The following is a 27205-nucleotide window of genomic DNA, read 5'->3' as shown; positions in this document are numbered from 1 at the left end:
GTCAGCCAATACTATCTGATCTCGGGTAATGGGAGTTTGTCCGAGGTGGTGTTCTGCTTAGCACGCTTGTGATGTTTTTGAGCGAAAGTGTTTTAGTCAAACAGTTTAGATAATTTCTTTCAAATGCATAAAATAAATTTTTGGACCCATCAAGAAAGGGCAAGGCCCATTTCCGTCTGTTCAGTGTCTGAACATCCGCTAAAATTGAAATGCCTGTAAGGATGCCCTTCGGAATCACCATCAAGAATTCATGATTCATACCCTCAAGCTACCAGTACTAAAAGACAAAGGAGCAGCCTATAGATTCGATAAAAAGCACTACACTTGCTTCGGCTTGAAAATTATCGATCATGGTATCCCGGGCCCTCTCTTGTACATAAAGTGTCAACTCTTCCTCACTTGTTGAGCCCCAATACCTCCAAAATCTCATCAGTATCCGTATGGTCTCTCGAATTTCTCATCCGATGACACCACGTCACCTGCTTATCATCCCCCTCCCCAACAAACAAGAACTCTCCGCCCTGTTGATTCGTGGTTCCCCAGTTCCACACAGGATATCCCTCCAGTAACTTCCAAAACGCATTCTTCATGGACAGCCAAGCATTCTGAAAAGGCGAGATAGGGATGTACTTGTTCGGAGGTCCTTCTTCCCATGTCCGAATCATGCCGAGTGTTTTGTAAAGCTCTTCAGATGGATCAGTATAGATGGGAAATTCGCAGCCCGTATCTATGCGATACATGTCAACTGTTCTTGGATCCCCATGACCTATTATCACGATTTCTGTGTTGATCTCTTGCAGCTTTTCTGGGGTCGCGTTTTTGGCAAGAAAGCTGGTGTAGCTCACGCATGACTGATGGTGTTAGCTAGGTCTAGGCGAGGGGTAGGGACCATACACAACAAAAGAAATGGCGAACAAAGACAACAAGAACTCGACGGGGTACTTCAGGTCCGCTGTAGATGCTCTTGAAGGTATGCTTCTCTCCTTTGCCATCAAGAACCTCAATTCCATCGGCGATCTCGAGTACCTTAGCAGTCGGCAAGTCATCGTTGACTTGGCTGCTGGAGACCTCCTTCCCTTGAGGCATCTCACACGAGTTGTCCATCTGGAACCTTTTGAGTGACCTGCAGAGCCAAGTTTGTCTCCTGCTGCAGGTCAAGATGCGGGGCTGTTATGTGTTTAGCTCTCTCGCGCTATGACCATCGTCAAAATGCCAAATGTTTCTGACGTCAGCACTAGAGAAGTTTATGTCAACACACCGGTCGGTGCCAAGAACTTCTGCCTCGAACCAAGAAGATTAGCATGAGCGAGGTGATTTGTCAAGATATATTTTCCGCGTGGCTCAAAGAATGAATGTATCAGGGAGACCAGGCCGTGGTCAACACCAAACAGGGGCTAGCCCGGGCCGTTTACTGCTGAAAGCGCTTAGAAACAAGCATAATACCGCTAACTGAACCCTACAGGCCTCCGCTATTCCATCACAAATCTGACACTCTGTTTCCAGTCATCCCTCGGCATCTTCAGCGAATTAATATGCTGTGACTTATTCTCAAATCCAATCCCAACCGTGCAAAGTAGATCCAAGTTCTCATCAATACCCAGCTCTCTCTTGATGATGTCCGGGTATCCAGTTGGCGCAGCAGACACTTGCGTGCCCAATCCCTTCTCCGTCAACAGTAAAAGAAGTGTTTGCAGATAGATACCCACTGACAGAACGTCCCCTTTGTTCAGGGCTTTGCCGATAGAAATAACAGCCACTACTCGCGCGTTGTAGAAATTGAAGTTGTCAATGAGAGTTTTGGTCATCGCCTCTGTATCTTCGCGAGCAATGTTGTATCCATTTGGTCCATAGACATGATGGCCCAGTTCTGAGCGGTGGTGGTTGAATGTCTCGGGAATAGCATCAAGTTTGAGCTCTTCCTTATTCTCAAATGCAGCAACTAATGCAGCTGACAGTCGCTTCAGCGGCTCACCAGATGCGACAGTAACTCTCCAAGGCTGGATGTTAGTCGAAGATGGAGCATGCTGGGCGACACTGAAGCAATCCTCAATAACGGACATCGGAACTTCTTGACCGGTGCAAAATGCACGAGTACTGTGTCTGTCAAGAATGGTTTCAGCTACAGCATTGCCAGCTGATTGGATCTCATGACGCTGGAAGGTTTGTTGCGAAGGCATGGCGGGATTGCTGTCGTCGTGGATCTGATCTCGGCACCCAACAGCTTGGGGCACGATGTTCTTAAATATAAGAGACGTGGTGACTTATTGAAGTGTACCGACGGTCATCCGCCCGCCGTGTCAAAGCTTTTACGTGATCGCTGGTCGCTTACATGGACAAATTATGGGGTGGCGGTATGTATGATCGGACTTAAGCATCTCTTCGGTCGGAGCTTGTAGTAACGCGGGCTTCTAATAGTGCATATAGATGTTCGGTTAAGTTGTAGATCACAGGCAGTCGCTGGTTTGTCGAATCAGGAATTTCCGGCGTAACCAGGGGCACCAGTTCGTCCGAAACGTATTACTCATCCTCCATAAGCAGGACAGCTAGCTGATAAATACACCATGCAAGAGTCCCATTGAGAGGAGAGGAATATTGAATTAATAGGTGTTCAGGGCCATCCCAAGTAACGGGCAGAACTGATTACAGACCAAAGTATTCTATCGGTGATGCGAAATACATCTGGCGGATCGGGGTTCACAAATCAACTTGTACAACGAGTCCAAAGTATCAGTAGGCATACTGCTTGACTTCATCAGAGAGCATTCACTGATATGCTCGGTTGACTCTGACTCAGTTCGCCATCGATACTCTTCATCTCGCCCATTTTTCATTTTGAGCTATCGAACTCTCCAGCCTCCATGCAGTGAATATTTCCCCTCAGCAACAGATTCCAGCTGGGGTGACACTTCTCCTCGGCTCGACGAGGCCCATTTCCTTTACAGTTCTCAACTCGGGGCGCTCACGCATCCGATGGAGCGGCGTTTCGAGCCTTCGTCTCATTAACGTGCCTGGACAGGCCGGCCAAACCTGGTCTGGGTGGGTTGCGCTCGTTGTGGGGTAATGGCCAGCTCTTGTGAGTTTTGAGCGTCTTCATCGGGGTGACGCTGTCACTTATTTTAGCAGCTTCGATGCCGGCATCTGATTTGCTAGCTGCCATCCATGTAGAAGTGACTGGTTAGCTGTATTGGAGTGTTCTGTGTGCCCAGCCATCATGTCTCATAGCAGCAGTTGAGAACCCTACCGGGCAAGATGGGGTCAGTCAAGGCGATGACTGCGGCCTCGCAAGCGAGGAGACTGAACTCTATGTTTTAGTAGTAGGGTTGGGATGTCAATTGAACTAATGTTTGTAAGTAAAGTATCTATAGCAGGATAACTGGAGCAAAAGTAGTAAAGACGAGATTGGAAGACATGGCGCCGCCTTGAAAGCCAACGTAGAGCAATAAGAAGGGTAAACAATAAAGTTAACAGAGGAAGGCCCGATAGGTCACAACATTACGTATTGGCGAAAGTATTAAGCATTTCCACTGAACAAAGTGTGACGAGTGTTAAGAAACATTTTAGTGACTTAATCATTAAGAGTTAATATTGGCTACAACAGAGTCTAGTGCGTGAAAGAAGGGAACAGCCAATATAGACAATGACTTAGATCTACTCTATATCTTACAGGATATTAAACATGTTAACTAAATAAACTTCTAGATTATTAAGGCTTGCACTTCTTGCTTAGGGACATATGCCAATTAGCTAAGAATTAACTACTGACAAAAGGACAGAGATTTGAGAACCTTGCATTAAAAATGAAAAATAAATATCACTTGTAGTAGTTTACTGAAAGTGCAAAACAAAGGTCTCGGAGGGAGTCGAACCCTCGCTGGCGGAATCAGAATCCGCAGTCATAACCGTTAGACCACGAAACCGTGTTGTGATCTTGATTTACTTACCCTGCCATTAGTATTCAGATCTGCTTCAGTGACAGTAGCTCAAAAAAAAGTCTCAAAATCATCTGTATAGAAGTGTTTCTGTAAACTATTCTATAAATATTTACTGCAGTTCCAACACCGTGAAACTACCAAGCTATGCATAATATCGAGGCAAGTCCTCAAAGACGAACCCATGCTCCTTCAATTGCTTGGTCGCCAAGTCCCAAAGCTTACCGACAGCCTGAGGATCATCCAACCACTTATTAGCCTTATCATCTAGCTTCTGAACAGGCACATAATATCTGCCAGCGTGCTCGTAGGCTTGCGGAGTTGTAGCACAGAATAGAGAGTTCATCGATCCTTCGAGTGGCGTAGACGTTGGGCCGACTTTCATGGCGACACGTGTCATGGCTCCGAAGATGTTGTTCGAGTGAGACTGCAGACCGGACTTGATAAGACCTGGATGAAGGGAGTAGGCTGTAACACCGAGAGGCTGGTAGCGTTCTGTAATGGCCTTCACGGCAATGATGCTGGCTTGCTTGCAGTGGCCGTATCTCCTCCTGATGTAGATTAACAAGCTGGATTGAAGTTTGTCCTGAGTTGAATGGCTTACCATGGCGCTAGTTGCCCGGTGACATCAGTGAGATTAGGGTCCTGATAATTAATGGCTTCTGGTCCCATCCTGAAGGCCATGTCGCTAGCAACATTGACGATTCTCACACGGTCCATGCGACCACTGGTCTGAGCGGCGGCGACGAGGAGAGGCATCAGTGACATGGTGAGGGCGTGATGGGAGAGGAAGCAAGTCTGCCATTGGACTTCAAAGCCGTCCTTTGTCAATTGCCAGGGACTGGCCATGATCTGGATTACGTTAGCTTTATTGTAAGGTTTTAGGATGCACCTACGCCAGCGTTATTGATGAGTAGATCAAGGCGATTTTCGCGGCTCATGAAATCAGCAGCGGTATCTTTGATGCTCTGGAGGTCCTGGAGGTCTAGCTTGAGGAAGTGAAGGTCTAAGTCGGGACTGTTTTGTCGCATATCAGAGATGGCCTTGTTGACACGTTCACTTGAGCGGCTGGCGATGTAAACTCTAGCGCCCTTGAGGGCGAGTTGAAGTGTTGTTTCATAGCCAATACCAGAGTTGCCTGAATAGTCAGTGGAGAGCTCTGTAAGTGTTAAGTTGATGACTTACCGCCTGTAACGATGGCGATGTACCCCCGAAGACTGGGGATGTCGCGGATTTGGAACTCGGGTTCTTTGTGGCAGTTCATCATGATTTCGGTGTAAATGTGCAGACAATCTGGAAGAGGTATTGAAAGGTGAGTTTCTGTTATGTTCGAGGACTGGGCTTTTCGGGTTGTTGAAGCTGGTCTGATAGTTTCGAATTCTGTTGTCGCATTTCTCTCATCTTATACCAAGAAATCCACGAGGCAGTGCAGCCAATCGGAGGTGGAGCTGTCTGATACAACGGGCTCGTCCGCGGACATGTCCATGGTGGGGCTGCGTTGAAGGGCTGAAGGCCTAGCTTACGGCGCAGAGGCCAATGCAATTACCAGAGTCAACTTTTGCAGCATTGATTGGATTAGCAGGAAAGGCTCTTGTTTCATCCGAGATGGGTCTTTTGCTATAGACCCTCAAATATACCATGCTGGCTGATAAGCATGGCTAGGTTCCATCAAGATTGGCTGATGAGGGTCCCAGGACCTTGGAGTCTGACCGACGACCCAGCCGCATGAAGTCCCTTACTTGGCTCATTTCTGCATCAACGCACGTTCATTTCGATAATACTTCATGGGCACGATTTGGATCTGACACTATCATGCAGCCCTACAAGGCACACGCATTGTCAGCCGGAATGCAGGTGCAGCACCCAAAACCGGATATTGCCACTGGCTCACGGAAATCCAGCCGTTGCACCCAAGCCCATTCAAAAGAAGGATAGTTTATTGGCTATTGCTTCCAGGGACTGCTCACTATATACACAAGCAGCCTTAAGATTTCTTTTTCGCTGCTTTTTGTGTTAAGCAAGTCTCGCATATCCAGTCATGATAGATTCTATTTACGATAACCCCAAGGCACTTCTGTTTACCCTTCACTTTGTCGCACTGAACTGTTCTCCCCAAATCTAGATTACGCTCCTTTGGGCAGAGGCGGCATTTATTTATGTTCTGGGTGACTGTGCACATTATGACACGAAAGTTCTTGGATCTTGGATCTTGCTGACTGAGCACGAGGAGGAATGTTTGCTATTTCACGACAGGGCCACGGGAACTGTATCTATAGGCGAGGCCAGTCCGTAGCGCTGCAGCTCCCTTAATCACTTGGCCTGGGGTAGGGCATTCGGTAAGTTTCACTGTTCGGCAAGAATACACTTCAGGCTACACGTCAGTGAATCGGGCAACTAGATCTTGGGGCTTTGTATAGTCTCAGTCAATTCAATGATCAGCTATTTGGGACAGACTTTGGCGGAGGAATAATGCTTCTATTCTAATGGTGATTGATGATAACAGACCAAAGCATGCGTGAATTTTCACTGAACTATCTGCTTCAGTGAACCCTTTGCTATCACGGTCCACTGCATACTATCAGATACGCTCGTCCCACTCCTTCTCTTTGATTGGGAGATGTTTGTGATCATCGCATGCCTTTGGCCCAGACATCGGCTGCTGGTTTCTCTTTTGGCAGTTCTTTCCCGTCTCGGCGTCTCTGCACTGGAGGGGCGGACCGGATTCGGGGCCGAATTTCTTGCCGCAATGGGGACAAGTCCAGATAATAAAGGGTACGGTGCACATGCTTGTTGATTGTTGAGACTAATCGGGAAAACTTGTTTCGGTCGTGTAAAAAGCTGTTGAGGTGGGCGAGTTGTCGATGTTTGATGGTAAATAAAACCACAACTCATTCGAGATGGTGTGAATTTATAGGCTGGTACGATTGTTTGTTGTTCACGGACATTATGTTCTGTTCCTCTGTAAGTGAACAAGTCATCACTTTGTTTGAATCACGTCACAAAAGTGTAACGAAATACCCAGTGATTAAATTACATCAAAGCATATGTGAACAGTAGTAATCTACTCAAAGAAAAGTCTTTGACACTTTGACAGAGGCTTCTAGATGGAGCTCAAGCCATCTATCCCTTCACATGTTATTTCAAGCCACTCTCTCCAAAGGGCCTCTACAAACAGGCACATTTGCCTGCACTCTGTAGTTCTTGTCACCAGGAGTCACACACCAGGCCCTGACAAGTGGGCTTTTGTAAGGTACAGGCCTTTCCCTCTGCAGAGCAGAGCTGAGCATGCAATGGTTCATGCAAATGCTATCACGAGTCAGCTAGAAATTTCCTAACTCTCATACTACCTTAGTCTCCAATGACTTCACCTTCTACGGACTCAGTATCCAATCACCGCAAGACCTTTTACTGTCTCCTGGTATTGGAAGTATACGGCGAATCTTGAAAACGAGCCTTAGGATGATTTCATTAATTACAGGGGAGGTCAAGAAGCTATGTGTCACCGATGCAGCTAAACCACACGCATATATCGGCGAAACAATTTCCATTCAGGAGCAAAGTCCATGTTCTTTACGGGGGATTGGTGCCCGGCTTCTGAAAGTCTGGAGGATGGTTTAAAGGTACATCTCTGCGGCCATACGCCATGTTGCAGTTCTGTAGCAAACAACTTTCGGCAACCTCTACAGAAGACCGCAAACAATATTATGTTTACTCTTGCAATTAACTTTTGATACCTGTAGGTGTGATACCTTGGATCTGATGGACTACTCTTTCAACAATCTTTCTCGTCCAAACACCTTCGTGTCCGCCCTTGGTAAAATAGACTTCTACTCCACGCTGTATTGGAAACCACTTGACTGATTCGAACAATGTACCCAGTGATCAGTTATGGCGTGCTTGCAACAAGCAGGGGAACAGTAAGCGGGCTGCGTCGACTCTGCCAAATTTCAACAGAACCGCGACAGCCGCCAACTCCAGCTTTACCTCGTCGCTTGTGACTTCACCAAACGTACTCAGTGTCTAGGCCGTCTTGGCCAGAACGGTGTAAGATGGCTTTGGCCCTTCACTCGACCCAATAGATTATGTATGTCTAGGTATGCAAATTTACATGACGGGTCTCGAAGACGAGATCCACACGTTTGAAGCACAAACCACAGCTTTGTAGGATGTTACCGCGGCAGTTGGCGTAGGCTGCGCAGGACTACGGTGACTCAGGGTGGAAGAGTTCATAGACGGGCTAGCCCGCCTATTCATCAACGAAGGCCCTCTCAACAATGTTGTCCTAGGGATGCCCGAAAAACCGTCTAGTGAAAGCCCAATGACTGCTGAGTCTGCAAAACAGGACCCATTATGCACATAGATGGTTGTGTATTATCGAGCTTGAGACGTCTTCATGAGCCAAGAGGCCGCAAAAGGGAAGAACATGATTGCTTCTGTCGGAGCATGGTCGGAAACACTTTCAGCCCGGAGACGGGAGAGGAATAGAAGGTGCATATATACCGCTCCTTGATCGACATTAGCCTTCATGTCCGTCTTCAAATCGGTGTTTCTCATCCACAAACAGTCTTCCTCACCGCAGCGAGCAATGGCATTGTCACTCAAATCTCTGGAACCAGCACCTTGTGTGTGACTTTAGCAAAATACCAGCACGCCACGGCCTTGGAGTAGAGCTACGGGGCGTCCTACGTTAGCTCTCGTTGACGACGTCGTACCTCCTTTTGCTCGACTACCGCGGATAGGCGATGCCCAGTTTCCTCTCTGCCTGTGCTGATCAACCTCCTCGTCCGTCGGACAGTCAGCGCAAGATATTCAGCATGTGCGAGGACAACACCCACAACTATGTGGGGCTAAAGCGTCAAGAGGTAGCTACACGCTTCTCTTCTCCCTGTAAATCGGTTTAGAGAGAATGATCTCGGATATCAAGGGCTCTGCTTTATTGCCAAGGGCACAAGGAACCTTCTGCCGATGAAGTACCCTATAAACCAGAAACCTTACCTTACAACGGTAATGTGCCTCTCTTGGCTATACAGTTCAATGGCACGTATGGCGAGTCAATGGCGGTGGGACATTTGCTTGAAATGGTCCATGTGTGTTAATCTGCGCGTACAAATGGCCCCAGGATTGGAAAAGATCAATGCGTGATCAGCTTGATGATGCACATGGAAGTTGACAAGTGTTTCCCGAAATACCAAGGGCTAATCACTCAGGGGAATCCATATCAACAAGGTCATTTTGCTGCTCTTCTGGAGGAGAAAAGTAGGCCCTTGACGGCATCTACATTAGCCATCGCGATCTTCTGCTTGGAAGAAATGAACATCGGGGGAATGCGTATCATATTGGCGAGAGGGTAAAGGTTCTGGCTGCTAATGGGAATCTCGGATGCTGGCAAGGAGCATTGACTGATGGGAAGGATCTGCTTCTTGCAAGAAATCTGCTACTGGCAATAAGAGACGTTGACTGTTCGCAAGAAACAACTGGTAATAGAATGGTCGGGGTTTCCGGCGGTCTAGAGTCGTAGGCCAGGTGGAGGATCTTGCATGGAGAGGGGCGGACTGGCCATGTTGCCGAGAGGGTGAGAGTTCTTGTGCTTCTGGGCGTTGTCACCGACATCCCAATCGGCAATCAGCCGATAGCCAGTGCCGACCAAGTCTTGTGTATCTGTCATTGTCTCTTGTAAAAAGCAAAACGGGATATAACGTCGCTAGCGAGCTGGCTACGGGGCTACTTCAGGGGCAAGCAGCAGTTTCGCGTGCGCTATAACGAGAGTGCTTCTCCATAAGGAGGACGAATCACCGTGTTGAATCGCGCTTGAGAAGGCGTAGGCTGTTAACAAGTGCAGGCTGGCTGTGTCGGCCACTGGCTTTGGAACGAGAGAAAAGGCGCGTTGACGCCGGGCGCAAGTTATAATATCGTGGCACATTTGGCGATCCTGTTGAATCAAGCTGATGCGTCAAACTTGATTGAAGAGTCAACGCAAGAGTTGGTTTGACGCTTGTGCACCTTGGGGGCGACCTTGGGGCATCCCAGGGCAGGTCATTTAGCGGACCCAGCGATAGTAACTGGGGGGGAATACAGGGTATAGCTCAAAACATTGGCGGGCAGTACAGGGGAACACACGAAGACGCCCCACCATGATCAAATGGTTTAAACAAGACCAGGCCGAACTGAATGAGTTGCAAAGGAACGCAGCACCTCCAGGACTGCACTAAAAGAACAAAAGGGATGGATAAGTGCATGCTTGGCAGAGGAGGATTGATGCGCAAGGCTCCCAAGATGTAACGAAAAATGCTACTCCTGACGATGAGGGGAAACTCGACAGCACGGAAGTGCTAGCTTGGGCATGATTTATCAGTATTGCAGCAGACATTCTATCTCTTTCGTGGCCGAGAAATCACTGGAACTCACATCAATAACATGGTTTCTCAAACACCGTCGCTGAGGTCGGGCAACACTATTGACTCTACAGACTTTGACGCTCAGGCTTCAAACAAAAGCCATAGTTACTTGAACGGCAGTGAGAAGTGTCGGGACCCTTCGACCGACAGCTAGTTTCCACTGAAACAGCCATCGCGCTCTAGATCCGAGTTATATTGAGTACGGAACTAACTTGCACCATGGTGCCATCGACTTCTTTCTCCGTGGTAGCATATCGCATAGCCGAGATACCACTCGTAGAGAGATGCGACTAGGCTCGATCCACCTTGCCCACGGAAATTCTCTTTGGCTCCTTCTTCTCTCCATGTTTCTGCGTCTCGAGGTGCGCGACGTACGGCAGGGCTGAGTAGCCAGAGAGAGAGGAGCGGTCGACTTGGTTGGAAGGAGGGCGTATCGTCGAGGTGAAAGTCGTAAGGATGGGAGGAAGCGGTGCCTCTGGGGCGTTGTGTATGCCCAGCCGTTGGTGTAATTACCGAAATCAGCGCTGTTGCAACTGATAGGAACATCATACACTTACTGGCTACAACAGTAAGGTCTTCCGTATTCTTCGACATGGATAAGGCGGCAGCAACCGCACTGCGGCGGCATCCAACTGTAGATGATCAAGGGAGACAGCCTGCGGAGACATGATCGAGTTGCTCCGCTTGCATGTGTTGAACTTCAATTCGTAACCTCGAGGGCTGATTATTCTTCGGTTGCAACTGCAAATGCATTGTGTTGGAGTGGACATTGGTCGAATATATGCGGTTCGTCTCGTCGTCGCACTCATCAGGTCTGACGGTGTCGTCGCTCATATCTCATAAATCTACACCCATCAGTAAATTGTCTCATAACTCAAAACCAAGAACATACCGTAAGAGAATCACCATTCATCCTCCGGTCAGACGCTTCGCCAACTCGTCAAATACGCCTTCCTTTATGTCCTCTAAATCTTCATCCCTCGCGTCTTCGATGCATTTGACTCTATGATCCAGCGAGCTGATATCATCTCTTATTTCTATTATCACAGCCTCCTCCGCATCTACCGGTTCTAGCCCTTCGCACTTCTTCTCCAGGCGTTCGACCTTGTCTTTGAGCTGAGCGTTATCGGCTCTTAGCTTGGCGTTGTCGGCTTGCAGGTCGTCAACCTTGGATTCCAGCTTCTGGAGCTTATCCCAGAACTGGTTGAAGAATTCGGGGTGGCTGTCTTGTCGGGGCCGTTTGCGATTGGACGGAGCGTTCGGGAGAGCTTGACTTCTCGTTGCTTTCTTGTAAGACGGGGGTTTGGGGGGAGGAATTGTTGTGACTTTTGCGCCGGTGCCGCTGAACATTCGTGAGACGTCATAGTCTGGATCGGAGGAGGGTTTGATTTGACGTTGTTCCACAGCCTCGCTGATGGTCTTGAGCTCATCGGGCGAGAGCAGAGACTGTTGAATGTAGATACGCAGGGAGGTGATACAAGAGAGCTCGTGTATCAAGTCGAGGACCTTGCCCGATCGCGCACGAGCTGCTACAACCGGCTCTTCAACATCGCTAGGAATAAGAACGGTGATTCTGTTATCCAGGGCGAAGTCGAGGGACGTAGTCGCATCGAATATGGGTTTTACGGCATCGGGCGGGTTCGGCACGTCGGAAAAAGCGAAGGACTTGATAAAGAAGGGATTTATCCGGAGGCATACGCCTGCCCCAGCCGGCTTGTCCTTGAACCTGAAGGGAATGCTGATTTCGAAGTGCGCGCCGGATTGACTCTCGCGGTCGAGTCGCAATGTAAATCGTATCGCGTCGTGATCGGGATCGGCGGTCGCTAAGTTGCGCGTGACACCCTCCCACTGCCACTCGACGACAGCTGTTGTTTCGTTGATGGCGATACATGCCATAGCGCAAGGTTAGTAGACGAAATCAAGACTTACCTGCACAGCACATCCAATAACGCAACCACGAGAGATATACCGAGCCTCGCTGGCGGGCGCCCAGGACCTCCAGTAGAACTGCCAGGTCGCCCCGGAACTCCAGTAGAACTGCGAGATTCCGAGTCCAGGTCGCCCTCTACACGCCCCGGTTATTCCACAGAGAGGACTCTCGCTCTCAGTGGGTATAATCCGGAATTTTATAACGGGTGTAGCGCGATGCTTGGGGTTCCCTCGAGGAGTGTTACTGAGCGCGGGATGATGGGAGGGACGTTTTGGCGTGGAGGCGACATTTCGAAGAGGGTGAAGAGGAGGATGATTGAACATGAAGCTGGTTGTGAGAGGAGCGTGAATTGGCGAGGGTGGAGTAACCTGCGTTCGGAAGAACGTTGGTCCGACGAGGCTGAGGAACAGCCTTGGGATAAGACAGGAGTCTTACGTGGCACTGGCTTTGATCTGCTACGATACAACAGAAACAGTCGACATACGCCATGAGAGCTAGACTATATCACAATAAACACAACTTGAGAAATTAAGTACTAAAACAGGTCACACTTAGGAAGAATTTTGTGCTCTGGTGATCTTCAATTGATCTATCTTCTCTCGGCCGGATTAAGCTCTCAGCCACAGGTCTCAGCGGCAAATAACACTTCTAGCTAATGTTCACATTCAATGCAAAAATGCGCTAATCATTACACAGCGCAACTGCAGTGGAGTGATCCGCTAAATCGTCCTCGTTAGTGAGCGACTCCAGGGACTCGCGTTGACCAACACCACCGCCTCATCTACACCAATCAACCTCGGATTTCAGCTGTCGGGGTGGAGCCGTAACTGGAAACCGACTGCTCCGTGTCTGCCTCTGGATTTCGCCTCCGGAAGCCCAGTCATGACATTCATAATATGCTCAATACTAGTTTTATTGTACTAATGAAACCCATGTCTATAGTTTTGCATTTTCTTTCTATCCAAATACTCCCAGAACATATGAGATTCTTTTCAAAATAGCCTTTTCCCATTCTCTTGCCCGACAACCTTGGCACCCACCTTATGATTCATTTTCCGTTCCAAAGACTCGCTGTCTGCCTCTTCCGTTTGTGTTCCTCTGGCCCATGGGTCGTTCTCAGCTTGTGATAATTCGGAGGGAGACATGAACTGGCTGGTTAGTCACTGACATGAAAGCGTCTTGCCTGTCTCGTGCGGAGACTGATCTTCTCTCCACTGGCCTTGGCCGCTTCTTGTCTCTCCTGTCTCGCCAATGACCTCTTGAGAGCCGCTCTCTCCCGTCTGTCTTTTATGGTCTTCGCTCTCTGCGCCTTTTTCTCCTCCTTTCTCGTCTTTCGCTGGTGCTCTCGGATTGCCATGTCGACCTTGGCGACCATTCTGCCGGCGACGCCTGGGCATGCACAGGCAAGCGGCATGGCAGTGATGGTTGCAGTGGGATAGCCCTTGCGGGTTTCCGATAGCATGGCCGATACGGCTGGGGACCAGCTCTTAATGCCCTCGTGGAAGCGACGGTGATCAAGCAGACCCTGGAGAAAAGCGTTGCTCCAAGGCCGATGGATGACTGGCATCCCAACAGGGATCCATGTGTTGCAAGATTTGTGCCTTTTGAACCCATTCATTTCATCCTGCATTACCATGAAGATGTCGGGGGACTTCTCTGCATACTTTAGGCGAACATCAAGGTTCGGCATGATTATCGTAGTGATACGCCCAGACTGGGTGACGTCGAGATGAAAAGAAAATTTCTCAAAAGGGAATCTGCCCAACCTGCGCTGACTGCTCCAGAAGGGCAAATGCAAGACATCGGTTCTGGGATTGAAGTATCCATATGGCTGGGTATCGGAAGGCTCCAGTGGGTTTGTTGAGATGGTGTAACGTTTGAGCCGGAGCTGGGCTTGGGTTCGTGATTCTTTGCTGACCATGAGAGCAACTGGGAGCGGAGGTGCTTTGATTCGAAGCCATTTGTCGTTCTGCTTACGGGAAGGCTTGAGACAGTAGACCTGAGGGTCTGGGAGGGTCACATCCCATACCATCCTTCTTAGCTCAGGCGGCATGTTTTTGAAGCAGGTGAAGGTTGGCTGAGGTGGGGGAGGAGGAAGTGCAAGTGGAGGGAACGACTGTAACATGGTCGCTTCTTGCAGTCGTGTAACAGGAGGCATATCGTATGACTGACGGCGGAGATGATGGAAATAGTTCAGTGAATTGTTCGTTTAATTAAGGCTGTTGCTTGCATCCAAGTCCAATTCAGAAGCGTTGAAGAAATGAGGGAAGAAATGGCTAGAGGTATACTAATGGGCTTTAACAGTAGTTTTATTCTTTCACTACAGACATATCATATATCATAACCACTCTTCAACCCCATGGTTAATGGTAGTATAAACATCATGCTCGGGCTGGACATGCATCCATCGACAAAGAAGGAGACTGGTGTCTATCATGCTTGCAGCAGATATCACAAAGAACCACCAGATCTTGAAACCCCGTTCATCCGCGTCTACGTATGTACTTACATACTTGAAGGAGATTATTGGCCAGTTGAAAGCTTGGCAAAGAAAAGCTCAGGCTTCCAGAATTCTGCATCATGACATTGAAGAACAAGGTAGGGGACCATGTGGAGTAGCTCAAGCCACTTGCATGGTCCGAACATGATGCTAGCAGTTGTTAGACAGGAGAAGACCAAAACTGTGCTTTTATTAGTCGACATATTATGACCAGTAAGCTAAAGAGAGACAAGGAACAACAGAAACTTCGCTTGACTGAGAGATAATCGGCGTCCTCTGAAAGAACTGGTTCACGTTGTGCTTGGTTGCACAAAGTTGGTGAGGTGATGCATTTAACCTTTAGTAGCCCATTATCTAAATATGTTTGGTACCGAGGGAACCCCTACGGCTAAATTTAAAACCTGTGACTTAAGATCGGATTGTAAGCTGTGATATCGCGTCTGGACTGCAAAAGTGTCTGGTGTCTTTGTTCTGTCCGGAGGTCTGAGCACATGGTCCCCTATGACGTGGCTTCAATTCAGGTTCTTACGAAACACTACGGAGTACTCCGTACATCCCCTGCAATGGCTTTTGTGGCTAGGCTTGAAGCTGCCATTCATACTTCTACAGCGCCAGCTTTTGCTAAAAAGTTGAAGGCACTAGCAAATGAGGTGTAGGACAGTTGCAATTTCGTCACAACGGGGCATGCTTGATCTGGCACAATGATCGCAGAAGTAGCACCGGGCCAAATCGGAGCCAGCATCTCCTGGCTGCGTAGCTTCAACGCCGATGCTTCCAGTAGTGGCGCGGAAGAATTGTGTTGGGATTTAGATACCGTCGCTGCTTGCAATCGCGTAGTTGTTGTGAGGAGTTTGACCCATTCCTTTGGACTACCCTAGACTGAGGTGGTACATGGAAATTTAGTTAGAGCAGGCGACGCTCTAGCAGCACCGAAAAGCAAAGAGGACGTCTGGTCGCGACTTAACCTTGCGTCTGTGAACGTGAACCCTTCCAAGTGAGACTGGGCCTCTCATTAATTAACTGACGAGGTTTTCTCTTTTTCTACTCTCACTTCGCAACCCGGCATGATTAAGATGGAGCACAATGTTTATGTTGAGATTTATGGCGCGTGACCCACATCGCCGGTAGAGGGCAAACAACCGCACACTCGTGGACGCGAACAGAGCGATGAAGAGGAGGAAATTGCTCCTTAGTTTAGCGGGTTATGTGGCCCCCGACACTGAGCTAGGTGCTGAGCCGCTGACAGGCTCGCGAGGTGATTGAATGAACGACATTGGTCATTCTCTTGCTTGCCTGTACCTTGCATTTTGTCGATATAGGAAAGAAATCGGGTGGATTGGACGGATATCATGCGTCGCGTGTCAATTCAAAAGAGAAAGTAAAGAAATGGCAACTGAAATGTCTTGTGCATCACGGTGATCGATCAATAGACTCATGAAGACTGGTTGCATCTTAAGACGGATCTTAAGATGTCCAACTTCATTGACAAGGATTCGGTTTTGGCCAATGACCCAGATGCTTTAGGCCAAGACCACTGTAACCCCAACCGAAAGAACACTAGCACAGGTCAATTTGATGAATCTGTAGCACAAGAGCGCTTTACAAAGAAACCACAAGAGGGTATTCAACAAGAGTTGGTATAGAGAGATTCAGAATGAGGACTGTGACGTGTATTGAGGCTAGGAACCTGGAAGGGCACAGTCTTTGTGCATCAAGGTCTCGGCGCTGGTGGGTCACGATTCGCACGGCCCTGTGTTTGTACAAGAGAAAGACACAGGCACCGCGGTACCTTTGACGACAGCGAACATAACAGAGCTGGTCCGCCGTAGACCCTTGGCGCCGTAACGGATGTTCTGCTCTGGACCGGGCCCGAACACGAAGCAAATGGGGATTGTGAAGACTTCTCTGCTAAACAGCTGGAGGTACTGTCCAGTGCCTCCACTGTGGCTGGTTTCGCAAGTTACACAGCAGTAACTTGGCAAAACAGGCCACCAAAAGTCGGGGAGTCTAGGACTGCCCACTTCAAGCTGACAATCCATTTCCCGCTCATCTCCCCAGTTTCAAAATGGTTAAATCTATGCGATGTTAATTGTCGTTTTTAGTGAATTTGACTTTGGACTTGTTCGAGATTTAACGCCTAAGACAAGGTTCGGGCCGTAGATCTCACTAACTACGCCGCAGTCAGTCAGGCACTGATCTGATCCATTTCAATATGGAGTCGGTGGGGCAATCACACAAGTCTGGTATACAATTCATCTCATGCACTCCGTCCAGGTACCCTCTTGTCATCGTACCAGAAGAAGCCTTCAATGCGCTTCGGAAGGGTCATGGACAGCCGACGCAGCAGGTTATTCAGCGGGAGCATGACCAGTTGCTGCGAGAACTGGGCCCGAACTCTTCCATCGCCAATGGTCGATGACTTCTTTCACATCGGTCGGATTTATGCTTCACGTACCGTCAAGTCTCAACAGGCCGCGAACTGGTCAGACAGAGTCGTGGATAAAGAATAAGATTGGCAACAAGTCGGAGGTGCATGGCCATGGTTGTAGATGAAAGAGTAGACGATGAGACAAATATATAATACTTGTATCAGAAACGTATTTGCAGATTGGAGCACTTGTCTTTTGAGTCGAGTCGGAGCGAGCGTATCCTGGCGCGGTTTCGCAATCGGGTTCTTGCGACAGGGAGATGATAGGCGTGGACGCCTGGTCGTCATACGTAGAGGTACTCGATCGTGTAGGTAGTATCAAGCTCGCTGATGGGCATCTATTGAAAGAGTACGGTCGGATCCTTCTGTCTTGTCGGCAGAGGAGGCGTCGAGAGGGTTGAGGCAGTATTCGACAGTGTGGAGTTTGAGCTGATGCTCGAAATGATGGCGGAATCAGTGCGCGAATAGATACGAGCACGCGTTAGGACAATAGAAGGATGTGAAGGATACGACAGTAAGAAAAGAGCAAGAGCGAGGCGAGGTGCAGCCCATGCCATGGGCTGCTTTTCAGCTCCCCCTGCAGAACAGGCCATGCCCCGAGTATGGCTAAATTTACAGTGGACTTACATGCGCTAATAGGCTACGTTCTGACGTAAGTGAGCCCCGCCTCTCACCGAATAGCTCCAGGACTGCCTGCATCAATCACGACACGACATCTCTACATCGAGGACATTGTTCCTCGTGCTCCTACATTGTACAAGGCCGACACAGTAGTTGCCATCTTTTGATAAGTTCTCAGTCTCATCATACTTATTTCGCTTCCAGAATCGACGCGTCAGTCATCGTATGTCGGCTGATCTCCGTTGCGTCGTCTGCTCACACACTACAAACAGCATCCATCAGTTTCATCTCCTCAGCGTTTGCCTGGAAAACACAATGTCGGGGACCTGCATTAGCACAACTGAAGTCATTTGCTGGAGAACGGGGCGAAAGAGAAGGTGAAATGTTTAACATCCTTTGTTTCTCGCTCCCTCGATTTTCTCGACCTTCCAGCTTCATCGCTTTGCCGCTCCATTTCACCAGTGCCATCATTTGATACCACCAACTCTCTGCTTCTCATTTTGCTTCGCACTCACTCCCTCCCACTATGGACACCGGGAAGCGGACGCTTCAAGCGTACGTTGAAGACTGCGTCGAAGAGGATGAGGAGGATTCAGATTCCGACGTCCCTCTAAGAGAAACGCAAGCGAAACGTCTCAAACGGTTCCATGAACCAAAATCACCTCGGACCATTTCTTCCTCACCACCACTTCAGCCCTCGCAACCAGCACCAACAGCTCAAGCCCAGCCCGCAACTCTACCCAGCATTACTGCGATACGAAACGAGCGAACTCAATGCCACGCTCAACGACCTAGACCCCGAGCCCCTGCCCCCTCAATTCGCACTCAACTCCCTGCGACAGCGGTCATCAACAATGCAAGGCAAGCATCTCGGAGCTTTGTCGCAACCTCAGAACCTTTCCGATCTGCAGCTACCCCTACTACAAACACACTGTCTATCGACGGCATTGACTTGAATCCTCCTCAGCCGCGCTGGCCACCGCTGCCCGACAACAGCAACATACCCCATTCCTTTTTATTTTACGCTGAAGAGATTCGCATCGTCGTGAACATGCTTTGCGGCACATGCATTGATCGCGAACTATTCTTTGAACTCATCCGACATCAAGACACCACTCCATCCGCAAGGCCTGTCTGGACTATCCCAGAGATATCAGAGCAAAAAGAGATCGGGTTTCTCTGCGGTAAGTCTCCAGTTCACCAACATCGCCATGTCTAACTTATTTCTGCAGCATTCCCGGAACAACATCATTCGATACCAATGTGTGAGCACTGCCACGCCTGCGAGTTCCTCTACGTTACCCATCGGGTCAAATTCAGAAGCGGCCTTCGGGTGGATGCGGCGTTCTATTGCGTGACACGGGAGGGCTATCCAGCTCGGCACTCGATGCTCTCTGTATGTCGGCATAGGTATAGAGAGCCGGAGTATGTCCAGAGAACAGAGCAGGAGTTACTCCTGAAGGCACATAATACTGTGCGTGACTTTTGCTGGCGGCTTGCAGCGTGGGTGTTTAAAGATGCATTCTATCGTAGGACGGATATGATGGACAGGCAAGCGTTGTTTCGGCTTTTTGAGGGTGCTGTGGCACGTTAAAAGGGATATCATTCGAAGAGTTGCAGATATTGTTTTGCGCAAGCTGACACTGATTGAGGCAAGACTGATATGAAGGCATTGGAACTGGAATGTGAGGTGGTTACTCATTCACCACTGGTTTTGAACAAGAACCACGGCTGGCATGGTGCGCATTGTACTGGCGTGCTTTGGCCTTCGGTGCATGGTCTCATGATGGTATTGAGACATGGTAGTGATTTGAAGATGAGCACCTGTGTAGGAGAGGAAAGCTTATGGAAAGCAGGGCTTTGGTTAGAAGAGAAGAAAGAGTCTAGCCATTGCATGCTGAGACATTTGCGTTTATGTATTAGTAGTAGTCCAGTACGTTCTTGAGTTCTATCTAACACAAAGCCATCTGGCAAAGGTCTCTGCCGCTTTGCTTCGTGAAAGTACACTGGCTACTCATGAGTGTGAGAGGTATGTCTCGGTCAGAGGAATGTCTTCGGCGGCACAATTTCGAGGGTTTTGAAGCCATGGTCCATGACGAGAGCTGGAGGTTGAATCAAGAGGTAAAGATTCAGCTACCCTTAATCTTTCTGAACCTTGGTCACTTGAGACGCCGGGGTATTCACCTGAAGGGTTCAGAATGTTGCCCCGAAGTGAAACTAACCAAATCAGCAAAGACCACATCTACGATTGGTAGAAACATACCACGCAACATGTACAGAGAGGCAAAGCAACCCATAGTCTTGTCAGGGGCCTAGGTGTCTCAAGAACAACAGCCTTTTGAGCAACTTGGAGCAACTGGCTCTTTTGCTTGTCACTCACGGCGAAGCATTCTGGTGCTGTGAGTGTTTTCCCGAACTCGACCATGGATTTGGTGGTTCCGATTCTTATTACGTTCGAGATCAGAACGGCAGTTACCCCCATGGCCAGTTCGACAGCATATTGCTAGGACTGGCATTTGAGGATTCTGACTGACTTACGAGGTGCGATCTCTGAGAAGGTCGTTGGGTAATTCTCGGATCGTCCGTCTCCCATCTCGATGTTACGGTATCACACCCTGTGGATTCCGTCTGGTTCGCTGAAGACATCTTGATGCTTCATTACGAGCTTGCGGTCGACGAAGAACTTGAGGACACTCCTCACGATGCTTGCCCAGGTCTAAGCCCACCATCAGCCATCCTTCCCATTCCCGCATACCGTAACCAGAATTGAGAATCAGCAATGTATTTTCTCAAGCTAAGATACAATGCCCCATGCGTTCGCAATAGCAATCGGACGTGGAACAACAGATACGGTCCCGCCATATGTAAACCTTGAGTGATCCATACTGAAACTCGGTTAAGGAGCCAAAATGAAGATTGTGGGAAACAACAGATCATGTATTTGATCTAACAGGTGAATCGTATGGCGGAAAAAAAGACATGTTCATTGCTAGGAGAGGCAAAAACATACAACAGCAGGGATTCGCTGGTCGTCACCGACCCAACTACTGATCTGCCGGTTAGTGGCTTGACTATGGGAGAGCAGACGGGATCCCGTATTTTCCACTACCTATGGTCGTATGTGGTGGGAAGTTGATCTATTTCTAGTTATATGGAGGATGAATTAGACTTCGCGAGGGACAGACAGTACCCTGCATCATTGACTGCAGTCGACATCTTCAAATCTAGGAAACAATGACAATCTGAACAGGATAATATTGCTTCCGTTGAGGATCGCATTAAAAACCTTTGCGTTAGGAAACATGGACAACCGTTCGATAGTCGCTGATGTTACAAACATAGTTAGTCGCGCGCTCTCTGCATACAACTGTTCAAGTTCAAAGGAAAGAAAGTCTGACAAGCCTCTTTCATCCAAGCACTCATCCAATATAACTTGTACTGTCTTACATAGACTGGAATGCAGTCTTGGCCAGCGTAGCCTCCCACTGCTTGATTCTCTCAACGGCTTTAGCCTTACATCTCTCTTCACCCCGAATCTTGTCCCCAAGCTCCGCCAGGCTAACATCAGACTCCTTCTCCGCCCTCTCCGCCGTTTCAAGGGCTCTCTTCGCTGCTTCAAGGTGTGTCTCCAACTCAGAAACCTTGCGTCTCAACTCGTATGTGCCCCTGCCGTGCTTTTCGATGAGTTCCTGCCGAGCTTTCTTGAGCTCAGCGATCGTTTCATCATTCTTCTGTGCTCTGGACTTTTCGGCGTTTACGCAGGCGTCAAGCTTGCGTCGTTGGTTGAGAAAAGCGGTAAAGTTCATTTCGAGAGATTGGACGAGGGTGAGAGGATCATCGGGATTGCTTGGTGGTGTGTCGGTCTCTGATGCTCGTGCGTTGTCTGTAGATTTAGTGTTCACTGCCTCATCGTCTGTAGGTTCTCCAAACTCAGGTTCATCGGGTATAGATTCTGGGGAGCTCTCGGATGACGAAATTAGCACGATCTGCTCTGACTTCTTTGCAGTCAGACGAGGAGAGGCCATGGTAAGTTCCTGCGCCTCGTGAGTTGAAGACTCTGTCGGATTGGACTTGGAAGAAGACGCTTGAAGCGGGGGATCAACGGGGACAGCTCGATACTTTGGTGTCCCAGTAAGAATCGTGTCTTCGCCCAACCCCACGTCTCGGACGGAGGTCAAGTATTTGGTAGCCATGTTCTCATCTGCATCGGCCGGTCCAGTCATCTTGATGAACTTCATACGGGCGGTTGCGATGTCGACGAATCGGGGGACCCTCTCCTTAGCCATGAGACATTTCAGAAAGACAAGTGAATAAATCCCGCCACTGGGACTGTCTATGTGAATAGGACCTGGCTGCAAAGAATGAGTATCGTAATCCGTCAAGACTTGGGTGTCCGACTTACTTGTTTCACGAACATCATCCCTTTCATGTTGAGCTTTCGTTGCGATCTCAGCCAATCTACAAGTTCCTCTGCAGGCATCTTGGTGAGATGGTTTGTCAAGTGATGGACCAGAGTTGTCTTGCCGACGTCGAGATGACATAACGCCCACTGGTCCTCTTCCTGGCTGAAAACGAAGAATGCGATGTGTCGGGCTTTCAGGGCGGGATGTTGAGCATGGATTTTGTCGACGTCTGTGAAGGAGGAACCGGGTGGGAAGATGTACCAATCTGAAGGGCGGGGGAAAAGATTCGCACATCGCGTCATATCTTGGCTGTCCAGTGCATCGCCGTTTCGTAGGGTATCGATGGTAGCGCTCACAGGTTTGGCCATGTCGGTGGTCTGAGGTTGTCTATTAATGGACTCTGTGGCTTCAAGGACTGATGACTCGGCGATTATTGTTGACTCTGCAATAGGCTCAGGCGTCGGTTCGGTATCCTCTCTATCGACTGTTGCTGGCCCATTTTCGCTGCTGGGCGTCTGTTCCCTCTGAGTCTGAGAAGGCGTCCTGGGCACCAGATTCTCAAAGTCAATCTTGTCGAAGATTCGCTGGTGGATCCTTCCGAGAGGATCTTGGCGGACAAGCTGGGCCATCAGACCTCCCTCACTCCACAGCTCGGTGGGATCGCGGTTGGCATCCTGAAAGGCCTTGATGACCTTCCGCATGCCGGCTTTGTTGGCGGGGAGTAGTTTGCCGGCGGGTGCGTAATCGGGAGGCCACCAACCGGGACATCCTTCATCAGGCTTGTTTGATTTGCGCGTCTTCTTGTCTTCGGGGCTTGGAGGTGGTGAAGCTGCTAGCTTTAGGTGCTTTGCGGGACGGCTGGGGGAAGGCGAGCGGCTTGCCTCAGTCTGTGGCCGCTTTCGAGCTTTGCCAGACCTTTTGGGAGGCATGGTATGGTCAAGCAGGTCCTGGGAGCTCGTCAGTTTAGTCACTTGATGCCGACTTTACCTTTTTCTCTAGCCCTACTCCTAACCGTAAGAGACAGACAGCTCTTCAGAGATGGCTCATGGCACTTGCTCGCTAGATGGTTTGAGAGTGCGCGAAAGAGGCGCGGATATATACAGGTCGTTCTGAGCGAAATGACGATATTGTTCTTCGGGAGTTGTTGTGGAAACAAAAAGCAAACAAACGCTGTCTCTCTGTTGCAGGGCACTGTTGGTGGCTGTCAGTGGATTCCTCAGGCCAAGGCAGCTGTTGCGCAGTGCCAGGCGAGATCTGAGGAGCCAATCATTCAGTTTCATTTTTGTGTAATCAGATGACGAAAGTGATGATCTTGCGCGAGAATGTACTTGGTGATGTTGAAACCCAACAAACAACTCATTTGTAGTACAATACCACTTCAGCATCAGAACTCCCGCACCTGGGGCAGTGACGTGAAAGACATCCAGCCCTTGACCAACCAAGAAGTCATTGGCCCCCTCGTCTCACTCTGGAGCTTCACTTGCCGATCCCTTGGCCTAAGTGTCAATGAACTACTTTACAATGGTATTTCGAAGGGCATAATCGAAGTCGTCATAGCCGTGGTACGCTGGCGGATCCAAGGTAAGAAGGGGACAAAAGGGTGTAGTCGTGGGCAAGGTACTTAAGCATTTCGCCGTAGCGAAAGGTTTGTGTATGAAGCCAAATCTCCAAGAGCAAATAGGGCCTCTGTGATATGTGGGCAGGTATTTAATGCCTCGTTTGTAGCCATCACTCGATTCATTGCCCATATAATCCAGTGCATCATGCGAATGCAACAACACGTCCAACACTTCAGAAGTCCAGTTGTTTCCTGTGATACTAGCCAACCAGTCCCATTCCTTCTACTATGGAACAAGCCAGCCTGGGCGCCATGAATTACCCTAGCTAAGGACCTCGCAGAACCCAACAGTTTGATCCATCAGATGCAAGTCCGTCAAGGCACCCTGTCGATCAGAGAAGACGTTGCTGATTATCTCAATGGTGAGCTTGATGGTGATGGTGGCGTTGAGTGTGATTGGGGACAGACGGAGTGGAGAGGTAGGGCTCCCTTATATGAAGAATTATGTTATAAATAAGGGCTGTTGGCATTTTTGTCAGCGGCACACCTGTTTTGTCGACGGTGAGCCATGCCATGCACTGAATATAAACTACACCAACCTAAGCCTTGCTATAAACAACTGCCAAATCCACAAAGGGAGCAATACTGCTCTGCTCTTTATCTTCCATGGTTGCCCTGTTTCGCGAAGTCTTCTTACATGACCTTAGGATCTGAGGGACGATTTGCTTCTGTGGATGAAGGAGGCTTCCAGTACTTTAACTGTTGCTAACGCGGGCCGCGATGAATCTTGAAAGTTAGGTCCAATATTATTCTTTCTCATTGCTTTCAGAAGCTTCATCATCTGACAAGACCTCTTTCATACATCTTGGCCATCTTTATCAGTCTCAGGCACAGCATCACTCAGATACACCGTGCGAGCATTCACATCACCCGGCGTAAGTGACTTATATCCCTGTTAAGTGGTTCCAATAACCATGGCTTACTGAATTCACGACCATTCAGTCTGGCAATCCTAGGTGTTGATTTGGTGATTTCCTTCACATTCATTATCTACCGGTCGCTTCTCGGGTCGTGTTGCCCTGGCTGAGCAAATTTGATCATGTTCGGGAGGAAGAAGACATTGGTTTCGGCCACAACGTTTGTTCATTGAACAAACAAATTGCACAAAGGGTCTAAACACAAAAAAATGTATTTGTCATTGTCGCACTATATAAGCCACGTTGTTCTTCCGCCCGACCATCCCCAATGACTTCTCCTTCATCTTCGCCTAACTTTCCGTAACATTGCACATGCTCTCACCATATCAGTCGCAATGTTCATACTGCGCGTAGAAAGAAATTGGCGTCTCATAGCGCGTCAGATGCAGCGACTTCTCAAACAGATGAAGGACATGGCCGAAAGGGAAAACGCAGACTTCAACGATATCCTTGACGGTTTGGGCATCAACATGGACTTTATCTTTGATCTTGGAATTCTTGCTCCGTTGTCTGAAACCGCCGAGGGTGAACTGCGCTGGCCAAAAGAGTGGCTTGAGCCTAAAGGCACATTTGATGCGAACTTGGACATGCTCAAAAGTTGGGTCCTTGACTGTTCTTCAAGGCAGGAGGACAAGGACGAGGCCGATGCTCCAAGCCTGGTTAAGGGCCAAGGCTGTTTGTTTACGCCACCTCCTCTGACTGAGAGACAAAAGCGAGAGATATTTAAACGTCAATAATGCTCAATCGATCTTGTCAACTTTGATCCCGACATAGAAGACAACCAATTTCAACAAGTCTACATGGACTGTGCAGCATGGAGGTTATGTGTGGACTTGCCTGAGGCTAATGTGTACACAAACTGCTATTCTCTTCCTGCACAACATCCTATCAAGACCTAGCACCTCTTCAACATATCATGGGCGAGAGGCTTGCTTCCGCCTTCCTGAGTCGCTGCGAGGTAATACCCATGTCATTCAACGAATGGAGAGGGGAGAGACGAGCTTTCGACCATACAGTTCTATACCCAAACTACCGGGGACGGTGAGAATTAAATATATATTATCGGTGTTTAGTGAGGCTTTGGAACCCGAATCTCAGTGTTGTGCTTCTTGTGAAGCCGTGGATGAGCTTGATGGTTTCTTTTTTGTAGGCGTTGATCTCCGATAATTATGGTCACTATTCTTAGTCATACAACCAGTCTAAAATAGTACGCGTGTACCTTCATCTCACCTTACAGCCTCACAACACCGTGTCAACTCTTATCAGTACAACACAACCCCTCACCCACCAAACAACTCCAACCCACAAACAAAATGATCAAGCTTGTCGCATTCGACCTGGATGGCACTCTCGCTGAGAGCAAGCAGGCAATTCTTGACTCAATGGGCGAAGCCCTCGCCGATCTTTTGACCGTCGCCCACGTCGCTGTCATTTCGGGCGGCGATTGGCCTCAGTTTCAGAAACAGGTGGCAAGCCGTCTTCCCGTGCGAGCTGATCTTTCCAAACTCTGGCTCATGCCTACCACCGGCACAAAGCTCTACACGCACAAGGGAGATGAGTGGAAGGTGGAATATGCGGAACTCTTCAGCGAGGAGCAGAGGAAGAACATCATCGAGGCTTTCAACGCTGCTCTCGACGCAACAGGTTTTCAGCCAGAGCAGACTTGGGGTGAGCGCATTGAAGATCGAGGCAGCCAGATCACCTTTTCTGCACTCGGCCAACAGGCGCCTCCATCGGCAAAGGAGGTTTGGGATCCTGATTTTGAGAAGCGAAAGATTATCCAAGCAGACTTATACAAGCGACTCCCAGACTTGTCAATCAACATGGGCGGAGCGACTTCAATCGACATCACGCAGAAGGGCGTTGACAAGGGCTACGGGCTGAAAAAGCTCTCGGCAGCGAGTGGGATTCCCCTGGAGCAGATCATGTTCATCGGAGATGCCATCTTTCCTGGTGGAAATGATTACCCTGCAAAGGAATTGGGACTGCACACGGTGCGAGTGAAGAACCCAGATGGAACTCTGGCTGCTATTGCCGGCATCGTTGCGTGTTTGAGCGAGTCTGGGCCTTTGCATTGACGTAAGACTCCAATCAATCTCACTTCACGCCTGTGAGCAGGATCAGAGGCTTCCGAGGGAGATCAGGAGAAAATATCGTTCATGTTTGGAGGGAAGCAGAGCAGATAACAACTAACGACGTACTCATCAAGTCATGGGGACCCAATATCATCTCAGCTAATATAATGCAATTGACCGTCGCACCCAATATGCAACTCGCTGTTGAATGCGTATTTTCACGTGAGCGACATGGCATGCGCCTTGATCAATTTGTCTGAATAGGACTTGTGCATCGTGATGCCTAAATAACCAGGACCTCTCAAGCACTTATTATACACCGTAACGCCTACGAGGTTCATGAACTAATGATGTTTGGGAAGCTTGCGGATTTCACATGCACCTATGAC

At 48.9% G+C, this 27205-nt stretch overlaps 9 protein-coding genes and 2 non-coding genes across 11 annotated transcripts; 3 read left to right on the top strand and 8 right to left on the bottom strand.

Annotated features, from left to right (window-relative positions):
- Window positions 1-395: 395 nt before the first annotated feature.
- FMAN_14638 (uncharacterized protein) lies at window positions 396-1104 on the bottom strand (the record flags this gene model as incomplete). Its single annotated transcript, XM_041825968.1, has 2 exons — window positions 396-851; window positions 916-1104. 2 exons carry the CDS (start codon window positions 1102-1104, stop codon window positions 396-398), a joined length of 645 nt encoding a protein of 214 aa, XP_041691295.1.
- Window positions 1105-1469: 365 nt separating this feature from the next.
- FMAN_14639 (uncharacterized protein) lies at window positions 1470-2177 on the bottom strand (the record flags this gene model as incomplete). The annotated part of the gene is made up of 1 exon (XM_041825966.1): window positions 1470-2177. The coding sequence occupies one exon, from the start codon at window positions 2175-2177 to the stop codon at window positions 1470-1472; it is 708 nt and encodes a 235-aa protein (XP_041691294.1).
- A 1668-nt stretch (window positions 2178-3845) lies between these two features.
- On the bottom strand, window positions 3846-3917 carry tRNA. Its single transcript has one exon. It is a non-coding gene; the product is annotated as a tRNA-Gln (tRNA).
- A 157-nt stretch (window positions 3918-4074) lies between these two features.
- FMAN_14640 (related to reductases) lies at window positions 4075-5193 on the bottom strand (the record flags this gene model as incomplete). Its single annotated transcript, XM_041825965.1, has 4 exons — window positions 4075-4480; window positions 4534-4781; window positions 4826-5067; window positions 5115-5193. 4 exons carry the CDS (start codon window positions 5191-5193, stop codon window positions 4075-4077), a joined length of 975 nt encoding a protein of 324 aa, XP_041691293.1.
- Window positions 5194-11233: 6040 nt separating this feature from the next.
- FMAN_14641 (uncharacterized protein) lies at window positions 11234-12220 on the bottom strand (the record flags this gene model as incomplete). Its single annotated transcript, XM_041825964.1, has 1 exon — window positions 11234-12220. One exon carries the CDS (start codon window positions 12218-12220, stop codon window positions 11234-11236), a length of 987 nt encoding a protein of 328 aa, XP_041691292.1.
- Window positions 12221-13410: 1190 nt separating this feature from the next.
- FMAN_14642 (uncharacterized protein) lies at window positions 13411-14412 on the bottom strand (the record flags this gene model as incomplete). Its single annotated transcript, XM_041825963.1, has 1 exon — window positions 13411-14412. The coding sequence occupies one exon, from the start codon at window positions 14410-14412 to the stop codon at window positions 13411-13413; it is 1002 nt and encodes a 333-aa protein (XP_041691291.1).
- A 3917-nt stretch (window positions 14413-18329) lies between these two features.
- FMAN_14643 (uncharacterized protein) lies at window positions 18330-19022 on the top strand (the record flags this gene model as incomplete). Its single annotated transcript, XM_041825962.1, has 1 exon — window positions 18330-19022. The coding sequence occupies one exon, from the start codon at window positions 18330-18332 to the stop codon at window positions 19020-19022; it is 693 nt and encodes a 230-aa protein (XP_041691290.1).
- A 1784-nt stretch (window positions 19023-20806) lies between these two features.
- rrna53 lies at window positions 20807-20922 on the bottom strand. Its single transcript, XR_005994046.1, has one exon. It is a non-coding gene; the product is annotated as a ribosomal RNA (ribosomal RNA).
- Window positions 20923-21246: 324 nt separating this feature from the next.
- On the bottom strand, window positions 21247-23135 carry FMAN_14644 (uncharacterized protein; the record flags this gene model as incomplete). Its single annotated transcript, XM_041825961.1, has 2 exons — window positions 21247-22155; window positions 22206-23135. The coding sequence occupies 2 exons, from the start codon at window positions 23133-23135 to the stop codon at window positions 21247-21249; spliced, it is 1839 nt and encodes a 612-aa protein (XP_041691289.1).
- A 1941-nt stretch (window positions 23136-25076) lies between these two features.
- On the top strand, window positions 25077-25478 carry FMAN_14645 (uncharacterized protein; the record flags this gene model as incomplete). Its single annotated transcript, XM_041825960.1, has 1 exon — window positions 25077-25478. The coding sequence occupies one exon, from the start codon at window positions 25077-25079 to the stop codon at window positions 25476-25478; it is 402 nt and encodes a 133-aa protein (XP_041691288.1).
- A 576-nt stretch (window positions 25479-26054) lies between these two features.
- On the top strand, window positions 26055-26819 carry FMAN_14646 (uncharacterized protein; the record flags this gene model as incomplete). Its single annotated transcript, XM_041825959.1, has 1 exon — window positions 26055-26819. The coding sequence occupies one exon, from the start codon at window positions 26055-26057 to the stop codon at window positions 26817-26819; it is 765 nt and encodes a 254-aa protein (XP_041691287.1).
- Between the last annotated feature and the right edge of the window lie 386 nt (window positions 26820-27205).

This window comes from Fusarium mangiferae (genome assembly GCF_900044065.1).
Source record: "Fusarium mangiferae strain MRC7560 genome assembly, contig: FMAN_scaffold026, whole genome shotgun sequence".
Lineage (NCBI taxonomy): Eukaryota > Fungi > Ascomycota > Sordariomycetes > Hypocreales > Nectriaceae > Fusarium > Fusarium mangiferae.
This window is presented reverse-complemented; position numbering and strand designations above follow the sequence as displayed.